Source organism: Panthera onca, chromosome B1 (genome assembly GCF_046562875.1).
Source record: "Panthera onca isolate mPanOnc1 chromosome B1, mPanOnc1 haplotype 2, whole genome shotgun sequence".
Taxonomy (NCBI): Eukaryota; Metazoa; Chordata; class Mammalia; order Carnivora; family Felidae; genus Panthera; species Panthera onca.
In genome coordinates this window covers 58,412,876-58,431,759 of record NC_138342.1, presented here as the reverse complement: position 1 = coordinate 58,431,759, position 18,884 = coordinate 58,412,876, and the positions used below count along the sequence as shown (strand labels likewise).

Sequence of the window (18,884 nt, the reverse complement as noted above, 5' to 3'; positions counted from 1 at the left end):
AACTGTTCCTGTTACTAAAATCTGAGAGATTTTTTTTTCTAGATTCTCACATAGCATAGCAAACAATATATGGTACTGAAAGAGGTCCTCACCAACAAACATGCTATTATTACAATAATGAACTTCTTAAGGCATTTCTGCATAATCTACTTCATAACAGGTTGATGTTTTAACACTTTGCATAGTTTTATTAGGGGCCCAAATAACTGTACCCTGGCTTAACTGAAGCAGGAGCTGGTAGTAGAGATTAGAGCAAATAAGAGGAACTAGACTGAGTACAGAAAATCCTTTAGTCTTCAGGAAATCTTCCTAGAATTTTATTTCTTGCAACCTAGATTTTGATAAGAATCGGGCAACAGGGGCGCCTGGGTGGCTCAGTCGGTTAAGCGTCCGACTTCAGCTCAGGTCACGATCTCGCGGTCCGTGAGTTCGAGCCCCGCGTCGGGCTCTGGGCTGATGGCTCAGAGCCTGGAGCTTGCTTCCAATTCTGTGTCTCCCTCTCTCTCTGCCCCTCCCCCATTCATGCTGTGTCTCTCTCTGTCTCAAAAATAAATAAACGTTAAAAAAAAAATTAAAAAAAAAAAAGAATCGGGCAACAGAGGGTTGGAGGTTATGTTTCTTAGGTGAAGAACTGAAATGATTATATCTAGTGTTGTTGGTTAAGGTTAGATCCATTTGCTTTAGCAGTTAATTGAATCAGTGTTAATTAATTTGGTCAAGGTGGTGTGATTTTTTTTCTTTTTAATTTAGGGCTCCAGTCATTATACTTGCCTGACTGGACAGCCTACTCCCTTCCTTCATAGAGGAGATTCTGCAAATACACATTTTATCTTAGCAATTTGTAGGGGATTATGTTAAATGTTGTTGGGATTCAGAAGTCATCCAGGAGGATCATTGTTGAATGAAATGCCAGCCAAACTCAAATATAAACCTGGGATTTAATCAGATTTATAAATATTTTGATTCAGCTGACACCTTACTCAGCATCTCTTAATTTCCAGGCATTTGCACAGTTAACATAAATAATTATAATAAAAGATTGACAGTGATAAGTACTTTAGAAATACAGATAAAATGCTGGACTCCAAAAAGAGTAAAAATTAACTCTGGCTTTAGAATAGGTGAGGACTTCATGGAAATCAATGACATGGCTTGGGGGATATTTTAGCTACTTCTTAATTTTCGTAAACTCTCTCCAAATGCATCCCAAATAATTAAGTTTCTTTAATGTAAGAAAGAAATGCTGTCTTTGGTTACCAAATACAGCTTTGAATCAGTTCTACTCACTGTTTTCTTGCTTTTCTCAGCTATTTTGTTTTCTTCAATGCCTTCTTTGTAGAAATTTGGGGGATCATTGAGACACTCCCTTGAAATTCAGGAAAGATTTGGAAATCATCTTCATGTAATGACATCTGTCCATTCCAATGAAAAAATGAAACCAGGCAATGTGTCTATGGGTACACTAATAAAATAAATATTGGAGGAACCAACAGAGTGAAGTGGGAGTCTCAAAATGTGTTTTCAAGGAAACTTAGTGAGTTAAGATGGAGTTGTTGTACCACTAAGGTATAAGGATAGTCTTTTTTGAACATCATATTTCCACTTATTCTCTCTCACATACATACACATGCAGCATTAATATAAAATTTTCTCAGTGCCTCTTCTAGACATTTAACTTAAGCTAAGTTTAAACTAGTCTAAAACTTAATAGACCTTAAAAAAGCAAAAAATCAAAACACAAGAGACATTTGAAACTAATTGCTTGTCTATGCTATGACCTAGTATAAGATGGCGGCAAATTTAGCACAGAATAATGGATTTTGGTTGACTTCAGCTTCAGTAATATAGTATTTGGCACATGTTTCCTGGCATCCCCTAGAATCTATCAGGCCCTACTCTCCTTCCTTAATAGATTCAAGAACCATTGTAGTCAAGCAGTATTTAGGTGTCAGAATTAAAAATTCCATAGCATAAGTTTTTTTAGATTATCTGACCCAGTTTTCAAGAAAACCTTAGTAATTCCTGTTGGAACTCTTTAAAATATCTTTTATACTGATTTTTATTTTAAATCAACTTAACACAATTTAGTCCTTTCTTTGTGACTGATGTTTGTTATTATTAACATATAGAGACTTGAGTTTTACATTTTTTATTGGGCTTTATAATTTACAAAGGGCATTCATAGACATTATCTCATCTGAAAGTCCCTGTACCCCACACCCCTTATTCTTGTTTGCCATTTATACTCTGATGAGAATTAGGAAACCATCTAACCTGGTTTATTAGAACTGGGTGTCAAATATGGCCGTGAGGACCCCTCCTAGTGAGTAAGGAGTGTGGCCTTTGTGATAGCTGTTTCCATGCTCAGAGGCTCTTTGGCTTAATTCTGGATTCTTGGCAGTGTCTGTTGAGTGATGTAGCTGGAAGAGTTGACCAGATGAGAGGGGAATTATGCAGCTGGATTTTTAGCATAGATCACTGTTTTATAAATATCCCCTCCAAAATGCTGTCAAAGGGCCTATGTGAAGACTTAATTAAAACAATAAAATGTGTTTAATATAATGTGCTTGATGCTGTACTAAACATAATAAATATTTTAAAAATTAATCTGTGTTAAAATTTGGAAAGTAGTTTGAGAACTACAATAAATATTTCCTGAATTGTTACATGGGACTAGAGAATGGTAAATGTGGAGGGCTATGTGTCATAAAGGGAAATTTACAAAATATTATCTTGATATCATGCATCATTTAAGTAACATTAAAGATGGATTAGAAATGATTGCATCTGTTTAACAGAATCTTCCAGGACCATATGTCATCTTATGTGTGACATTTCTAAAAATTCCCACGTTATAATTTAAAAGTTATAAATACCTGGCAGCAGGATACATAATACCAGTACTTAGAATGCCATGGTCTGAGACTTTATTTTATATATTGGGTTTTATTCCTTCAAGTCACTCTTTTGTATTCTATTGTGAAATAAAACTAGGGATCTGAGAGCAGGAGTGCATTATTTAATATTGGGGAGTGACAGTGCATGGTCTTTGAGCTTCCAACAATGTTCATTGAATGCATGACTCCCTAAATGAATATATCAGTGGATAAAAGAGCCTTCAGTACTTAACTGTCAGTACTGATGATTTTTTGCTTGGGGTGATCTGGTCTAAACACATGAGTATTGGGACACCTGAGTGGCTCAGTCAGTCAAGTGTCCTGGTCTCAGGTTTTGGCTCAGGTCCTGATCTCAAGGTCATGAGGTAGAGCCCAGCATGGACTCCAGTGTGGAGCCTGCTTGGGATTCTCTCTCTCTCCCTCTGTACCTCCCCAGCTGGTGCACGCACGTGCACTCTCCATATCTCAAAACAAAGCAGAAAAACAAGAAAAAAAAAGTGAAAAGCATGAGTACTTTTTGAATAGTCACCCTATATTTGGTGAGAAAAAGTGAGAGGAATCAATATAGTGTGGTTGAGAACAGCAGCAGAAAAATCTACCCATAATGGCTCTGACTAGCATCTGAAATCTATGTGGTTTGACTGCTTGCTCTTCTATAACTCTTTGTAATACCTTTTCAGCCCCCACTACTCTAATTCAATATTTTTGTTTGTCTAGTTTCCTTCCCACAGTCTTCATTCTTTGTGCCTTCTTGACTGCAGTTACTTTTATTTTGATAACACTCTCACTTACTTAGATTCCCAGGACACAGTACTCTGTTTTTCCTCCCATCTCCTCTTGCCATTCCCTTTCAATGTCCTTCTAAGATGTTTTATTTTCACTTGCCCATTTCTTACATTAATTTCATCTCCCACTCTCCCTCAAATATTAGGCACCTACTTTGACCCTGGCACTGTTCTGGGCCTAGGGAGGCAGCAGTGAATGGGACAAAGTCCATGCTTGGTGAAGCTCATGATCTGAAAGGGTGGCAGTCATCTAGGCTATGCTTTGTGGGAAAAACAGGATCAGCAAGGAGCCCATTGTGGCTGGAGTGGAGCCAGGCAGAAGGAATAAGGACACTGGCCCAGGAGGTGGTGATGCCAAGAGCAGGGGAAGCCCAGCCGTCCTCGTAAGGGGAGTCTGTGAAAGCAGAGGAACTTATGTTTTAAAAGGCACCAAGTATTTATTTTCTCCTGTAATTACTCATTCCTTTTTTCCCCCCTCTCTCCCCTGTTCTCCTTCCATTGCCACTTCTGCCACCTGGGCTTTTACTTAGCCCATGTTGCTTGCTTTCTAGCCTTTCTTCCCTCTGGCAGGTAATGGTCAGATCAGTCTTCCCAGGCCACTTTCTTCTCATCTGCTGATCAACCCGGGGTTGTGGTTGGTCTCCATTCTGCATGTTAAAGCTCAGACTTGAGGGGACACAGTTCTCCACTGCATCATTTTCCAGAACTGCCCCACACAGACTCTAGTCTGAACGAGTGGGTTACTCACTGTCTTCAGGCATGTGTGGGGCCCTTGCACTTCAGAACCTTGCTCAAGCCTGAACTGTCTCACTTCTAGTGCCTTCTCTCAAACCACTGGCATGGCAGTCCTCGCACCTCTCCAAGACCACTACAAGTCTGGAAAGTTGTTAACCTTTTGCCTATACCATTCGTTCCCAGAGTCTTTCATTAAAAAGTGTGTTGAAAATATGCTTTGTACTAGCAGTCGTGCTGGTGCTTATGGAGACCAAGATGAAAGAAGAGAGTCTGCCTCAGGAGCTGAGAGTGCTGTGGGGAGACAGAGGATAATACATTTAACATTTAGGTAAAACGACCTGGAATTTGTGTTAAGGGTCATGAGAGAAAAGAACACACCTCTCCGGGTCAGAATGCTGGGCTAAGATGGGCCCTGATTTGGACGGGGGGTACCTAATGTAGGAAGGGGTAAGGAAGTCAGAAAGTGTAACATTTAAGCTGAGACTGGAGAATGAAAAATAGCCAGCTAAGGGAAGTATGATGTGGTGGAAGAGGAGCCTTCTAAGTAGAAGCAAAACCATTTCAAAGGTCTGAGGCTGTGAAGAGCTTGGGAATATTGCAGGAGAAATGAAACTGAACAGAGGCCACGAAGGCTGGAGCATAGTAAGTCTGGTGAGAATGGCGCTGCGTGGGGTTGATGGCAGGACCAGATGATGCAGGCCTTGAAGGCCACGATAAGGAGTGTGGTTTTAAGTGCAATGGGAAGCAATTGAGGTGTTTTAAGCAAAGGCATGACATGATCTTATTTGAAGTTGAGATTGCCATCTGTTCATTAAAATCCATTTGTTTTTCTCCCTGGGCACACAACCAGATTCCATTCCAGGGTTCTCTTTGCAGTGGGCTTTAGGCCATGTGACTCTATCCTATACTTAGAAGTAAGTAGCAGTGGTGAATAGCTACGTGGTAAATAGGGGTGAATAGCCCCTCGACTAGGGCTAGTTCATAAAAACCTCCCATGTGGGCTCTTCAAGGTGTTTCCCTTCTGACTGGGCAAACTTGGGAGCCCACGTGGAAAGGCTAGAACCACTGTCAGCCTGGACACCTGCAAGGCTATATGCAACAGAGTCCCCTCGCAGCTGCCCTAGAACTGCCCTGAGCTTTTGTGTGAGCAACAGTGAAGCACCTCGTGTGTTGAGCCATTACACATTCTGTCCATTTGCTACCACATTCTGGTTTGTCTAAAATAATATGATAGTGTGAAAGAGAAATTTTGGCTGGGGTGCTCTATGAGAATGTGAGACAGTGTGAACAACAGCAATGGCCTAAGTGAAGTCCCCATGGGGAATAGAGAGATTTCACTTGAAATAGATTTTAGATGATTTTGGGTATAGAATTAGCAGCTCCTACTGACAATTTGCTGTGTATAGTCAGCTTGTGAGGGGAACAAACACCTCACTTGATTTGACTTTCAAGTGTGATATTACTTATTTTTTGGACTTACCATAACCTACCTCACTGAATACCTTTAGGCATATATTTTATTTATTTGACCAGCTTGGCCTAAACTAGGGAGCAAACAGACCATGTCTTTGAGAAGGTTTTATTTATTATGGTGTCTAGTATAGTGCTTTAGATAAACTTCTTTTTTCATTAAACTTTGCTTAAGTTAATGAATGAAAGAGTAGGCTCTCTGAATTTTTGTCCATGGAGTTGTGTGACCCAGCATTGCCTTGTCATTGATGTCACCTCAACCTGGCTTAAATTTTCATTGCCTTCTAAGGGAGAAGTTTAGCTGTATCAAATTTTTTGTGTTACCTGTATTTGCCCAGTGAGAAGGGAAACAGCATAAGGAAGGCCGCATGGGAGGTTTTTATGCGCCAGCCCTGTTCTTGGTATTCACCACTACCACTGACTTTCCTGGGTAGGATACAGTAACATGGTTCACAGCCAACTGCAAAAAGAGAGCCAGGAAATGGGATCTGGCTTAGTGGGGGAAAGTAATATCACGGGGCCTGGGATTTGAATGTTTGCAGTAGAAGGTATGTAGAAATGTTTTTTAAAGGCATGTGAGCTAATCCTCACTGCCTCCCCATCACTTTCAAGTGTCCCCACCAGCTATTGCCCATTGCGCAGAGTTGCTTCAGTGACCACTGTTTCCATCCACAGTCAGGCACTCATCTGGGAGAATCATTATGATTTATGGAAAGTCTCAAGATAGGAGGCAGTTTCCGTAATCCAAATGAGCAATGATGAGGTCTGTAACTAAGAAAGTGGTGGTAGAAATAAAAGGATGGGATAAGAAACTCAGAAACTTTATAGAACCTGGTGACTAGATGGATTTGGGGCAAAGAAAAGACTAGAACAAGGATGAATACTGAAGCCTCATGCTGATAAACCTCAATTTGTAAACTTAAATATATATCAAAAGACCAGTGTTTTCAAGATAAAGCCAGTTAATGCTGCCTACCACCAAAGGGTGGCATTAGCGTTGAGACTGGACATTTAAGCCCAGGACGTGGTACTGCTGGTTAATGCGTTATATATTTACTGTGTTTGTGCTTAGTTGGGATGTGTTTTGTGAACATTACTAAACCATACATGCCTGCTAAGGACAAAAACAGTGATGGTGAAATTACTGGTAAAAAGAGATACAAGAATAGGACACCAATGCTAAATAGATTAAAACGACAATTGAAAATCATGAGAAAATATTGGAAATTATATTCGACAGTAGGTAAAGATCTAATCAGGCCTCTTGTGAAAAACCCTGTATTTCACAGTACAGGAGTCGGGGAAGAGTAATTGACCAGATGAGAAAACAACTCCAAATATGGGAGTTGTGTTTGGAAGACCAGCATTACTATTGAAGGCCCATTAGCTCAGTGTTCTTTTTTAATGAAGGCTAGAAGTTTGTTCAAGAAGCTAAAGACTAAGCATGGTGAAGGAAGTGTGGTGATGTTTTCTTGTGAGACGTGGTCACATAGGTTCAAGGGCTGTTTGTGCATACCAGGAGGTGGTTGTTGATGTGTATGTGGGGACACCTTAGCTTCTAATATTTCCCTGTGAGGCTTACACAGGGGAAGGAGGGGACAGAGTGAACCAGGTAGACGAAGTCAGAACGGAAACTGGGGAACAGAGTTGAATGCAATAGAAAAGCTACAGTCAGAGGCACGTTTGCTGAAAACAAATGCTATTTGTAGCATGTACCTACCTTTCATTTCTGTGTTGCTCAACAGAGAGTGGCGGAGCCATTAGATCAACAGCTGGAGGGGATGAGAATCCGTAAGGCCCCGCCTATGTTCTATGAGAGCCAATGATCCCATATTTGAAAATACAGAATAAGCTGCGAGCCTCAGATGAAAAATATGACTTACTTCTAGATCCAATGTATATTTCCAAAATAATTATAATTCCCACACCGACACATTATTTCTTCAACTTGGTTTTCAAATAAGTGTACTGAAATTTAAATTAATACTACCTATGAACGTGTGACCTTTAAAGTAGAAATGTAAGCGGTAACTATTTGACTATAATGTGGACTTGACACCTAATGAGCCAGTTTCAGACAAAATCATCATTTCTATTCAGCTAGAGTACTGAATATAGTCCTGGTATTTTCTAAGTAAAAGGTGAAACAGTCAGAAAAAGACTAGATATTAGAGAGGTAGAAGGCAATGAATACAAGGATAACCTTTTTAGTATGGAAGGATGAAACTTGAGGAGGAAAAAACATGAGTAAAATCATCAAGTTAGATTAAGATAGGACAAATAGGAGTTCTTCTAATTAATAAATATTGGAAATGCAAGGTTTTTACTGAATCTTAAAGAGGCTATTTAAAGTGAGAAATACATTTATTTACTGAGTGCACTGTAGAACTCATTCTTCTCATACCATAATGGTTTAGAAGGAAAATGTAAATGAGTTACAAAAAATGCTAAGCATGCACGTACAGCAGATTATTATGGGATATTAAGAGACATTTCTTGAGTTTATTTCCCCTGTAAGATTTCTTTTAGAGATAAAATACCTGTAGAATATATAAATGCACTTCCTCTGCAGTCTGATGAAATTTGTATGTTGTGTAATTTTCTTTTCTTACCCTAAAGTTCTTATTATACCTTATGTGAATTATTTTATTCTTGTCGTATATGAATTTCTGCCTGCTATGAATTACTTAACCATTTTAAATTTTTAGCCAAAAGTAGAAAGAAAAAACATTCATTTTCACAAATTCTTGCCATTTAAAAAGGTACTTGTGAGCTAAAGGTGGCAGATACTTCTTTTCAAAATTAACACATTTTATGCTTTCTCTAGGCTGGAATGATAAAAAGTGATAATGATGAGTATTTCATTGAGCCTTTGGAAAGAGGTAAGCAGATGGAAGAAGAAAAAGGAAGGATTCATGTTGTCTACAAGAGATCAGCAGTAGAACGGGCTCCTGTAAACATGTCGCATGACTGCTACTACGGAGGTAGGCGTCTTTGACGAGGCTTAATAATTATCTGTAATTTTAAGGTATGATGAAAACAACTCTCCCAATCCATTAAGGGAATGTGACTGTCATGTGCTCTTGCATAATGTGAAAGTAGCAAGAGAAGTTTGTAGATCATGAAATATGGCCCGCCTTTTTTAAAACATGTAGCAGAATGTATGTTATAGGTATTATTTTATTCTAGTGCAGTATTGTGTCCCTAACCAGTTATTTATGACTTCTTTTATAGTTTCACATTAAAATGATTTTTTTCTGTAGCTTCTGTGAAAACTTGGAAATATTTTTGCCTTCTAGAAGTATCTCAATTGTGTGTTATTAATACTATTTCAAACTTTTAAAATGAAATATATTGACATGACAGAGAATAATAGATATGTCATAGACACATTTGCAAATAAGAATGCTGGGGCGCCTGGGTGGCTCAGTCAGTTGAGCTTCTGACTTCGGCTCAGGTCATGATCTTGTGGTCCATGAGTTCGAGCCCTGCGTCGGGCTCTGTGCTGACAGCTCAGCCTAGAGCCTGCTTCAGATTCTGCATGTCCCTCTGTCTCTGCCCCTCCCCCTCTTGTGCTCTGTCTCTGTCTCTCTCTCAAAAATAAATAAACATTAAAAAGAATTTAAACAAACAAACAAAAAAGAAAATAAGAAAAAAGAAAATAAGAATTTGACCTTAAGGTCTATTTTGCAAAATCATATTTTTACAATATGGAAGAGAGAATGAGTTGAATGTTCTGTCAACTTTTGTTTCATAATAGGCTGGACCACTAAAGTCAATGAAATTATGGCATGGGAAGCTTTTCTAGTTTGTTTGCTTTTATGAAATCTGAAGGTAATTTGTTATTAAAGACATGTTTTTATAAGTTGAGTATACAAGTTCCCTTTCTGGAAGAGAAAGGAAATTTGAGAATCTATGTTTTTTTTAACCAAATTTCAGAAAGGCTATATTTATTTTTGCCAGGCCAACTATCTGAATTAGAGATAATAGAAATTTCCCCTAGGGAAATGTCAGGGATATAAATAATCTTAATTTAATAATCTAGATTCTAGATTAATGATATCTTGCCTTTTGAGACTTATTACCTAGTTTGATTTTCAGATACCACCAGTTTCTGTTAACGTGCCATACTAGTGGGATAGTAGAGTTTAAAATAAACGTAAAAATTGAGGCACCTGGGTGGTTCAGTTGGTTAAGTGTCTGTTTATTTCAGCTCAGATTATGATCTCACAGTTAGTGAGTCCTGAGCCCTGTCTTGGGCTCCGTTCTTGGGATTCTGTCTCTCCTAATGTCTCTCTTTGGCCTTCCCCAGCTTGTGCTTGCTCTCTCTCTCTCAAAATAAATAAATAAAAGTTTTTTTTTTTTAAATTAACAAGACCTGAAGAATTATTGAGAAATATCTGATTTTAAGCAACAGCATTGAATTAATAGACGCAATACTATGAAATGTGTGCCTATCCTAGAAGGTCACTGTGATATAATCAGAAGAGACTACACTGCATTTAGACAGATGTTAATAGTACCTCTAAAATTTCAAGTTCTTCTATTATCTTAGATTAATATTTAACCTTTCTGAGCCTCAGTTTATCTGTGAATGAAGAATTAAAATATGTTGCACAATTATAGTAAGTATTAGAAATAGTATATGAAAATTGTTGAATGTAGCCCTCAACAATAACAGATGGTTAGTCAATGGTAGCTGTGGCTGTTGTTATTGGTATTAACTATTAATATTAATTATTTTGGGCAAAGATGTATGTGTTAGGAGTTTTAATTAAAAGTTAAACAGGCATTGCTTGCCTTCATGTTGTGAATACATTACTATTAGTTCTTATTTCTATTTTTCATGTTTGAAAAATGTCATTCTAAATCAGAAGACTGGTTGTATCAAAGGGTAGGTAGGAGAATACAGTACTTTTTCTAGAGTTTAATTGTTAATATCTAATATCTTTTGTGAGGCAATGGTTAAATATATTTTAAAAAAGCATGGCCTACATGTTCTAGAATTGTATTAGAGGGCTGGAAGCCACGTAAGTCACTATGACTTTCCTCCTAGTTGCTCTTTCTGTCATACCTGTGGTTTCACCAAGAAATAGATGCTCCATTTAAGTATTCCTGGTACTTTTCAGTAGTATAATATTTACAGAGAAGGAGAGAAGATTTTTTTTATTGAAATAAGACAGTTATGAGAAATATGATGTTTAATACGTATTGTATTTCTAGATACTAGATTAGGAAAAATAATTTAGTAGTCAGGGCATGTAAGTTTCAAAGAATTAGATTAGATTTAGGCAATACAGGGAATTTTAGTTTAGAAAATCATTTAAAATATCAATTCTAGTAGCATCAGCATCAACTTACTCAGATTTTATAATGAGTTGTTTTTAAGAATGCAGACACTAAAAACCTTATTTTTCATTTTTCAGTTTTGAATAGAAGATTACTTTGTAGCTGAAATAGGCCACAAAATACATTTTGGTAAGGTTTTCAGCAATCATGGGTCAAAGGAAGAGGAGTTCCTTTGTTAATTCTCAATTGCCTTAAAACTTGACCCAAAATAGAACATGGAATGTTCCATGATAAGCCTTAATATGAACTTAACTTTTATTTTATTTATGAAGTTCTGATTGAACTGAGTTGCTCATGATGTCAATTTACTTCCTTTTGAGAATTTTAAATTGTAACCATGTATTTTAGAAATGGAAATGTCTTCCTAAGGTAAAAAGAGATTCAGATTCAGAACTTTAAGTACTATACTATAACTTTAAAATTCTTCTTTTAACTTCATGGTCAAGGACTGAGAGCCAAGTTTTTTCATGGACTACATACTTTCCAAGTGGAATTAAGAATATATTCTTATACCTTATTCCATCATTCTAAAATGTAAAATTTAACAGATTCTGGGTTTAAAAAGCATATTGATTTATAAATGAAAACTATAGTATCATATAAAATAATGCTTTGTCTGGATCAATTCAGGTGGTTATTTTAGGAGACACATGAGGTCTTTCTTCAATAAGTTATAAGAAGGGGATTAAAATACATAAGATGTACTTAGAAATGCATTTGAGGGGCATGATCTTAAGTTTCTCTGACAATAGGTCATCAGGAGGAGTTTTTATCATAAACAAGGCACTTCTGACCCAATAGAGTTTCAGCATTAGGGCCCCTGTAAATGAATATTTTGCTGTGTTTTGTGGGTTATCCCCATAATTGCCTGGCCATACATCTTGCTTTGTCAGCTTGGCAACTCAGAGCTGTCATTTATTTGAGTTCTCTAATTTGGTGCGAGTATTATATATTAAAACCAGTTATAACCTGAACTAGGTGATAATAGTGAGATGGAGAGAAGGAGCCAAATTGGATTGAGACTGAAGTGAAACTGACAGATTTATATGATGCAGAATATATCAGGGATGGAGAGAGAGTAAAGAAGGATGACTCAGAATCCTAATCTGAAAGACTAGAGGATTCTCTTTTCAGAATTCAGATATTTAAAATGAGGAACAGAAATAGGCTTGATGGAGAATGACAAGTGTATATGTTTGGATATATTGAGTCTGAAGATCCATTGGAATAGTGAGTGAATAAAAAATGCACAGTATATTTTCATAATCATGTCTCAGAGTCAGTGAATGAATGCCCTTATATACATGTTGAGGTAGGGATGGGTAGAGGTTAGCTTGGAGTCAGGGGGCAAGAATTGGCTTGTGGATGCTTGGAATGTCTCTGCTTGCCTTCCACTCTCTCTTTCGCAACTTCATATCAATGAGAATCAGAAGGTGCACCTTGCACAGGATTAGAAGCCCATGAAAGATGTTTGCTACCAGCACTATAGGAAAGGAGGATATTTCATCCTTAAAACACAAAAACAAAGCTAAAAACAAAGCAAAAAATATGCTTCTGCATACTCAAGAACCCTAAGCTATTCCACTTGACTAAAAGTAAACATCTATTTTTATTCTTTATCCTCTTAGAACATTTATCTAGGTTTCCAATAAAAGTCACAGCTTTGAACCTGTTGAGATAATATATTATCTCAACCATTTCCATATATCACACAGATTTTCTTTCCTCAACTCTTTTTTTAAATTTTTTTTTTAATGTTTTCATTTATTTTTGAGACAGAGAGAGACAGAGCATGAGCAGGGGAGGTGCAGAGAGAGAGGGAGACACAAATCCAAAGCAGGCTCCAGGCTCTGAGCTGTCAGCACAGAGCCTGACGTGGGGCTCGAACTCACGGACCATGAGATCATGACCCGAGCTGAAGTCAGACGCTTAACCAACTGAGCCATCCAGGCACCCCATTTTCCTCAACTCTTAATAAGGAAATTGTATTGTTTTTGAAATCTGAAAAAATGTGAAGAACTGTTTGAAAATACATTGAACTTGTAAAATCACAGATGCAGTACTCTGCTTTAGAATTACTGTTTTAAGACGTAAAACAGTTTTACATTTGGCAGTATAAATGATCTCTTCCAGTGCAGAATTGGCAGGTGTTTATAACACATAGTACTGCCAGTTTCTGGCAAAGAAGTTCCATCCTTTTCATTAAACAACAAACATAAACTGTGCATGTTTATGACAAAAAACTTGTCTACTTCATCATTGGGGGAAGAGTTGAATTTACTTCTTTTTTTGATTTCTACTTTGGGAGGATGGAAATCACATCCATTTTTGGACATTTAGTTTGGACAAAATTATTTTATATTTTGCTGGGTTTGAAATTTCACTTGGGAGTGTCGTGGTTAATCAACCAATAAAGGGTCATAAAGTTCACCTCCACTGTTAAATCAATCATTTGAGTTTAAACTCAGATGAAAAACAAAACATACCCCTGATCATCTCTTAAGAATGTCTACATTGTTGTCAATAAGAAGTTTGCTTTAGGCAGTCTATTTCGGGGGGGGCGGGGGGCAGGGGGCCTCTACTTGTATGACATCATTCAGCTTTTCATATTTTTTTAAATTTAATCCCTAGGCCCTTAGGCTTCTCCCATCAAATTACAAACTATTCACTCACCAGAAGCTTTGTGTTAAAGTAATTTCTGTAATTACTTCCTACCAGTGGGAAACAAGGAATAGTAAGCCTTTATCTCCTAGCTTCCTTTCAGGATTTTCATTTTCCTGCACGATCCCAAGCGCTTGTGTCGCTGGTGTGGTTGTCATGGTGCTGTGAAGGAGTGTCTTTGTCCCAGGTGGGAAACATGTACAAGTCAGAAATGATTTGGGAGTTGCTCCTGGTTGCCAGGGAATGAAACTATGAAGCAAGAACTTGAATAATGGGAAGACTATTTCTTATTTTGGTGACTCTAGGAACTTCCTAGGCAGAGTCCTTCCTTGAATCTATAGAAAAGTCAGTAGGTGCTGTAACCTATTGTATTTGGAAGTTCTCATGACCTGTGCCCCGATCAAAGAGAAACAGTGGTGGGCTTTGCAAGCAACCTAAATAAATAAATAAATAAATAAATAAATAAATAAATAAGTAAGTAAAGTGAGAGAAATTAATTTTTAGCATGTTTTCGTATTAAATGAAACATGGAACATAATATTACTAAATCATTAAGATCTGTCAAATAGCAACCATTCTTTCAGGTATATATTAAATGATAAATTTTACTCATTTTTACCCGGCTGCATAGTTTAGTTTATAATATAATCTAGGGTCAGTAATTTGTCAAAGCTCCTACCAGTGGATTCATATGGAAATACTAATCATATTTATGTAATTCCTTTTTAGGTTGGTTTTGCATATTTCACAATCCATGTGTTTATAATAATTATTGGCAAAAAGAAGGCAGTTAAAGGTTCAATTATTACTTGAAATAATCCTGGAAGCAGAGTGATAGTTAAAGACCTTTCAGATGTGAAAGATAAAGGATACTACTTTATTTCCTTATATTAAAATCTCTTACAGCGGGTATTCTATCTCTTCATGAATAGGTACCATGAAAGGAGTTTGTTTACCCAGACCAGGTTTAAAGTGTTACAAATATAACTCTGTATGTTTTTTCTAATGGAGTTAAGCATGGAAAGATAAAACTGTATCAAAAATTCAGAGCTGCTGGATTTTACTTAGTTATTGATGTGACATTAAGGGAGAAAGAGAATTGGAAGAATTTAGCTACATCTGAGCAACTGAAACAAAATTGAAAGCAGTTAATTTATATTAGAATACAAAGATAATGCAGATAAGTTGGACCTTGATTCTTAAATTAGATGCTTGCCCACTCAGAATAATTATATCAATTATTGACTCATGAAAGAGCAATTATTGCCAAGAAAAAACTTTGTTAGTGTTTAAAATGTATTTGTTCTTTCTGAATGTAAAATATATCCTAATATCAAAATATATTTTCAGTGTTTGGTTTTAATCGCATGAACTGCTTTTACTTAGGAGGAATAGACTCTATTTTTAGTAAAATATCAAGTACATTTTGACTCTGCACAAGCCAAGTGTGCCTGCTTAAACACATTTTAAAGCCTGTACTTATTTTCTTTCCCTGTACAACTTACAAACTTTCATGTGAGTAAGTGGGAAGCTTTTGTGCAAGGAATTCAAATATTTCTGGAGGTTTAGTAATCTTTCATTTTATTATTTCTGTCTCTAATGCGATTATTATTTTTAAAGAAGATAATTTGCCATAAGGTAGCTTTTGTTCATGTCGCTCATGGTTTTCTTTTTCCTACTGGATCATCAGTTGTTAACTTTACATATGAATTTTATTTATGAGGATCAGTGCTGTTCACTTTGGTATTTTGTAAATAATTTTTGTGTGCATGTGGGTTCCTCACATCCCTGTGGAGGACTCGGGTGTGTTATTCTCAATCCTCTTTCTTTATGGGCTGTCTTTATCCTTCCCTCTGCAGGGTATCTTTCAGGGAGTTGAAGTGGAAGTTAGTGATATATGTTGAAAAAAATGGAACTATGGGGTCAAATAAGTGTAGGACAGCAACAATATTTTCTATGTGAAAATCATTTGAGATGAGATTATGGGGACTGTGGATTCAAATGTGAGGGCTACAGTCAGGCCAAATTAAATGCTCCTTTAATGCACAATTCTGCAAGGGGAGCTGAGTGCTTGGTTTTGTTCTTTCTAGGTACCAGAAAGTTTATTCTGATTTTCAGCTGTGATACAGCTGGTCTAAATACCTACGCTGAATAAGAGACTTAAAAACTGAGAACCAACTGAGGGCTGATGGGGGGTGGGAGGGAGGGGGGGTGGGTGATGGGTATTGAGGAGGGCACCTTTTGGGATGAGCACTGGGTGTTGTATGGAAACCAATTTGACAATAAATTTCATATATTAAAAAAAAAAAAGAATAGCAAAAAAAATATCTATGCTGAAAAATTCTTAATGGAAGTTCTTGAACTTGGGATTTGGGTAAGATGGAAAGATTTAGTTTAGGAATGATTTGAGCCATTTCCCTAAGCGAGACTATAAAGTTTACTGGAGATAAGTAATTATATGTAGCATATTCCTTTATTACTTTCCAGTACCTTACTCTCTGGAAAAAAAAAAAAAAAATCTTTGACAAGTTTGAATGACGCATTAGTTCAAATTGGTTTTGTTTGTATATATTTCACAATTATTATAACCACTTAAATGCCCCATTAACTTGTTCCTTGCTTTTAGGCTGAGATACTTGTTCATTATTTTAGAGCTCTGATGAATAACCCAAGTATCCTAAGCTTTTGTGTATATTCTTGTTCAAAGGGCCGTCTTTAATGGTGGGTGTCATTTAGCCAATGCCTGTGGAAGAGTTTGTTTCTCTTGAGTGTACTTTACAGATTGCTGTGTGTTAGGTGTTAAGAATAAGGTCTGTGTGGTGTCAACACTCTGCATTTTAACTTCACTTCTCTGTCTCAGCACTTTGGCAGGTTTTGTTGTCATGTTTTCATGTTTTATCAGATTCTACTCCATATGCTAAAGGGATAAAAGCAATGTCTAAGCCCCTTTTGGTGAGATGAGTGAGCGGGAAAAGTGGAGTTTCCTTATGTCCTGCACCATCGTCCTCATACTAACAAAATGCCACTGGACAGCCTTCTAGTAAATAAGAAATTAGGGTATTAGGGCGGATTTTTAATTTCTTAATTCCCAATTTTGGATGACACATTTAGATGGAGATGGTATGGGAATTTGATGCATATCAACATTGCCCTTCCTCATTCTGTGATCCTGGGCTTGGCTTTTGAGTCCAGTGGGAAGTCCTAGGGAAATCACTGCTAGGTATGGTGTAGGCACCACCCTATTTATGTTTAAAGGAGGTATAATTAAGCTCATCGGGCTAGATTTTTTTTTTTTTTTTTTTTTTTTGGTCTTCTTCAAGGTCCTTCTCTCATCTGTGACAACGCAACATATGAAAAGTCAGCAGCAGCATCTGTGTGGTTCTTATAGGGCTGTGATCACCTGAGTTCCTGTGGGCATCTTTTTGTCATTCACCAGTACCCTTTCTCTGAAATTTAAGGAAGAAATGTTCTAACATCCTGTCATCTCAGACTTATACAAATTTTAGTGATATACATTGAGATTATTTTCATAGATATGAGATCTGAAGCGTGGATGTTGGTAAAAATAATTATTACAATAATCACTCAGACTTTTATTCTCAAAGAAAGCCCCAGCTTTTATGGATTTTTCATCTTTCCTAGTTATCTGTCCCACTTTATGTTGCAACTCAGATCTCACCTCCCAGCGAACTTAAGAGCATCACTTCTCTGCTTCTTCTTTTTGTGACTTTATGGCAACGTTGATAAAGCAACTCACATAATTAGAATCAAGTTCAAGTTTTGTATTCTGAATAGTAATTAAGTAAATGGGAAGCCAAGAATTTACTCTAAATACTAGGAATTATGAAAATTGACCTTCCTTTCATTGATAGAGTATTTAAATTGTAGCACATATTAATGCTGTGCAAAAATTCATGGAGAAAACCAAGAAGAAACAGGGGGACCAGCCCAGCTCTCTCTCCTACACTGTGGAATGCATCACAGTTTGATCCTGTGCAGGAGTTTTCTATGTTAGCTGTTCTGTGAGTTTCTTTGGCTGGCTGCATAGGCCCCACCGGGCTGATATTCCTTGTCTGCCTGGCTGCTGCCTACCCTGCTGGCTTTCAGTGCAGGTCTTTCTTCCATTTGACTAGAGGCTGCCCTCACGGGTACAGCAGACCACCCTGAGTTTGGCAAGGACCCTTACTTACGCAGCACACGTGGTCCTCGGCAGCTTCTCTTGTGCTTGGTTCAGCAGCCCTTTCTACAGCCTCCCACGAAACTCTGATCTTGCTGTTCCTGTAGCACAGGAACCAAGGGGAGTCATGGCTTCCTCTACTGCAACCAGACTGACGTGCTAGCAGCCCTTGAGATGTTCTTCTTCCAGAGCCCCCAAGACAAAGCAGGAAACAAGGCTTGGGTGCTTGGAGATCCCCATAGATCGGTATGTTTTCATACCATGTCCTTTCTCTTCTGAAATGTGGCCTTAAAGGGAACTGGGCAAAAGTCAGAACCACTGTCTCCTCATTCTCCTTTGTCTCCCTTGTCCCAGAAGTACTGCAAGATCAAAAGGGCCAGACTTGCCTTTTTCCTTCCTCTGATTAAATGCTTTTTCCTCTCTATTCCAGTCTCATGACTAAGACTTATGATGGCCAGGCCTTTCCTCTCATAGGAGGAAAACACAAATAAAAACCAAACATGCAAATAAAAAACTGCTGTTTTCTGGCCTCCAGGCCTGGCGTTGATTTGTTATATGAGAACTAAGAGAATTAGAACTTCCTTTCCCTCCATACAGCCTTGCTTACCAGTCTCTTTTCTTTGGAAAAATCTTACGTCAACTCCAGAAGCTAAATATGGAGTTTCTTTATATTCTTGACTCATCTGTCAGACTTTCTGATGGCCTCCTTCTTCTCTCTTTACCTTCCCTCACTCAAGGCCTTCTCGCCACTCTTGGGGATGATTAGTGAGTCATCTGTACACAAACACAGAGAAGAATAAACATTTCCCA

At 37.6% G+C, this 18,884-nt stretch overlaps 1 protein-coding gene across 3 annotated transcripts in view; it reads left to right on the top strand.

Annotated features, from left to right (window-relative positions):
- The window catches only part of ADAMTS3 (ADAM metallopeptidase with thrombospondin type 1 motif 3), a 260,356-nt gene that overhangs the window by 107,600 nt on the left and 133,872 nt on the right, over positions 1-18,884 (top strand). For all 3 annotated transcript variants that reach the window (XM_060654896.3, XM_060654897.3, XM_060654898.3), the window contains one exon: positions 8,715-8,871. In XM_060654896.3, coding sequence (XP_060510879.2) covers positions 8,715-8,871 — 157 coding nt within the window. The remainder of the gene's footprint in view (positions 1-8,714; positions 8,872-18,884) is intronic.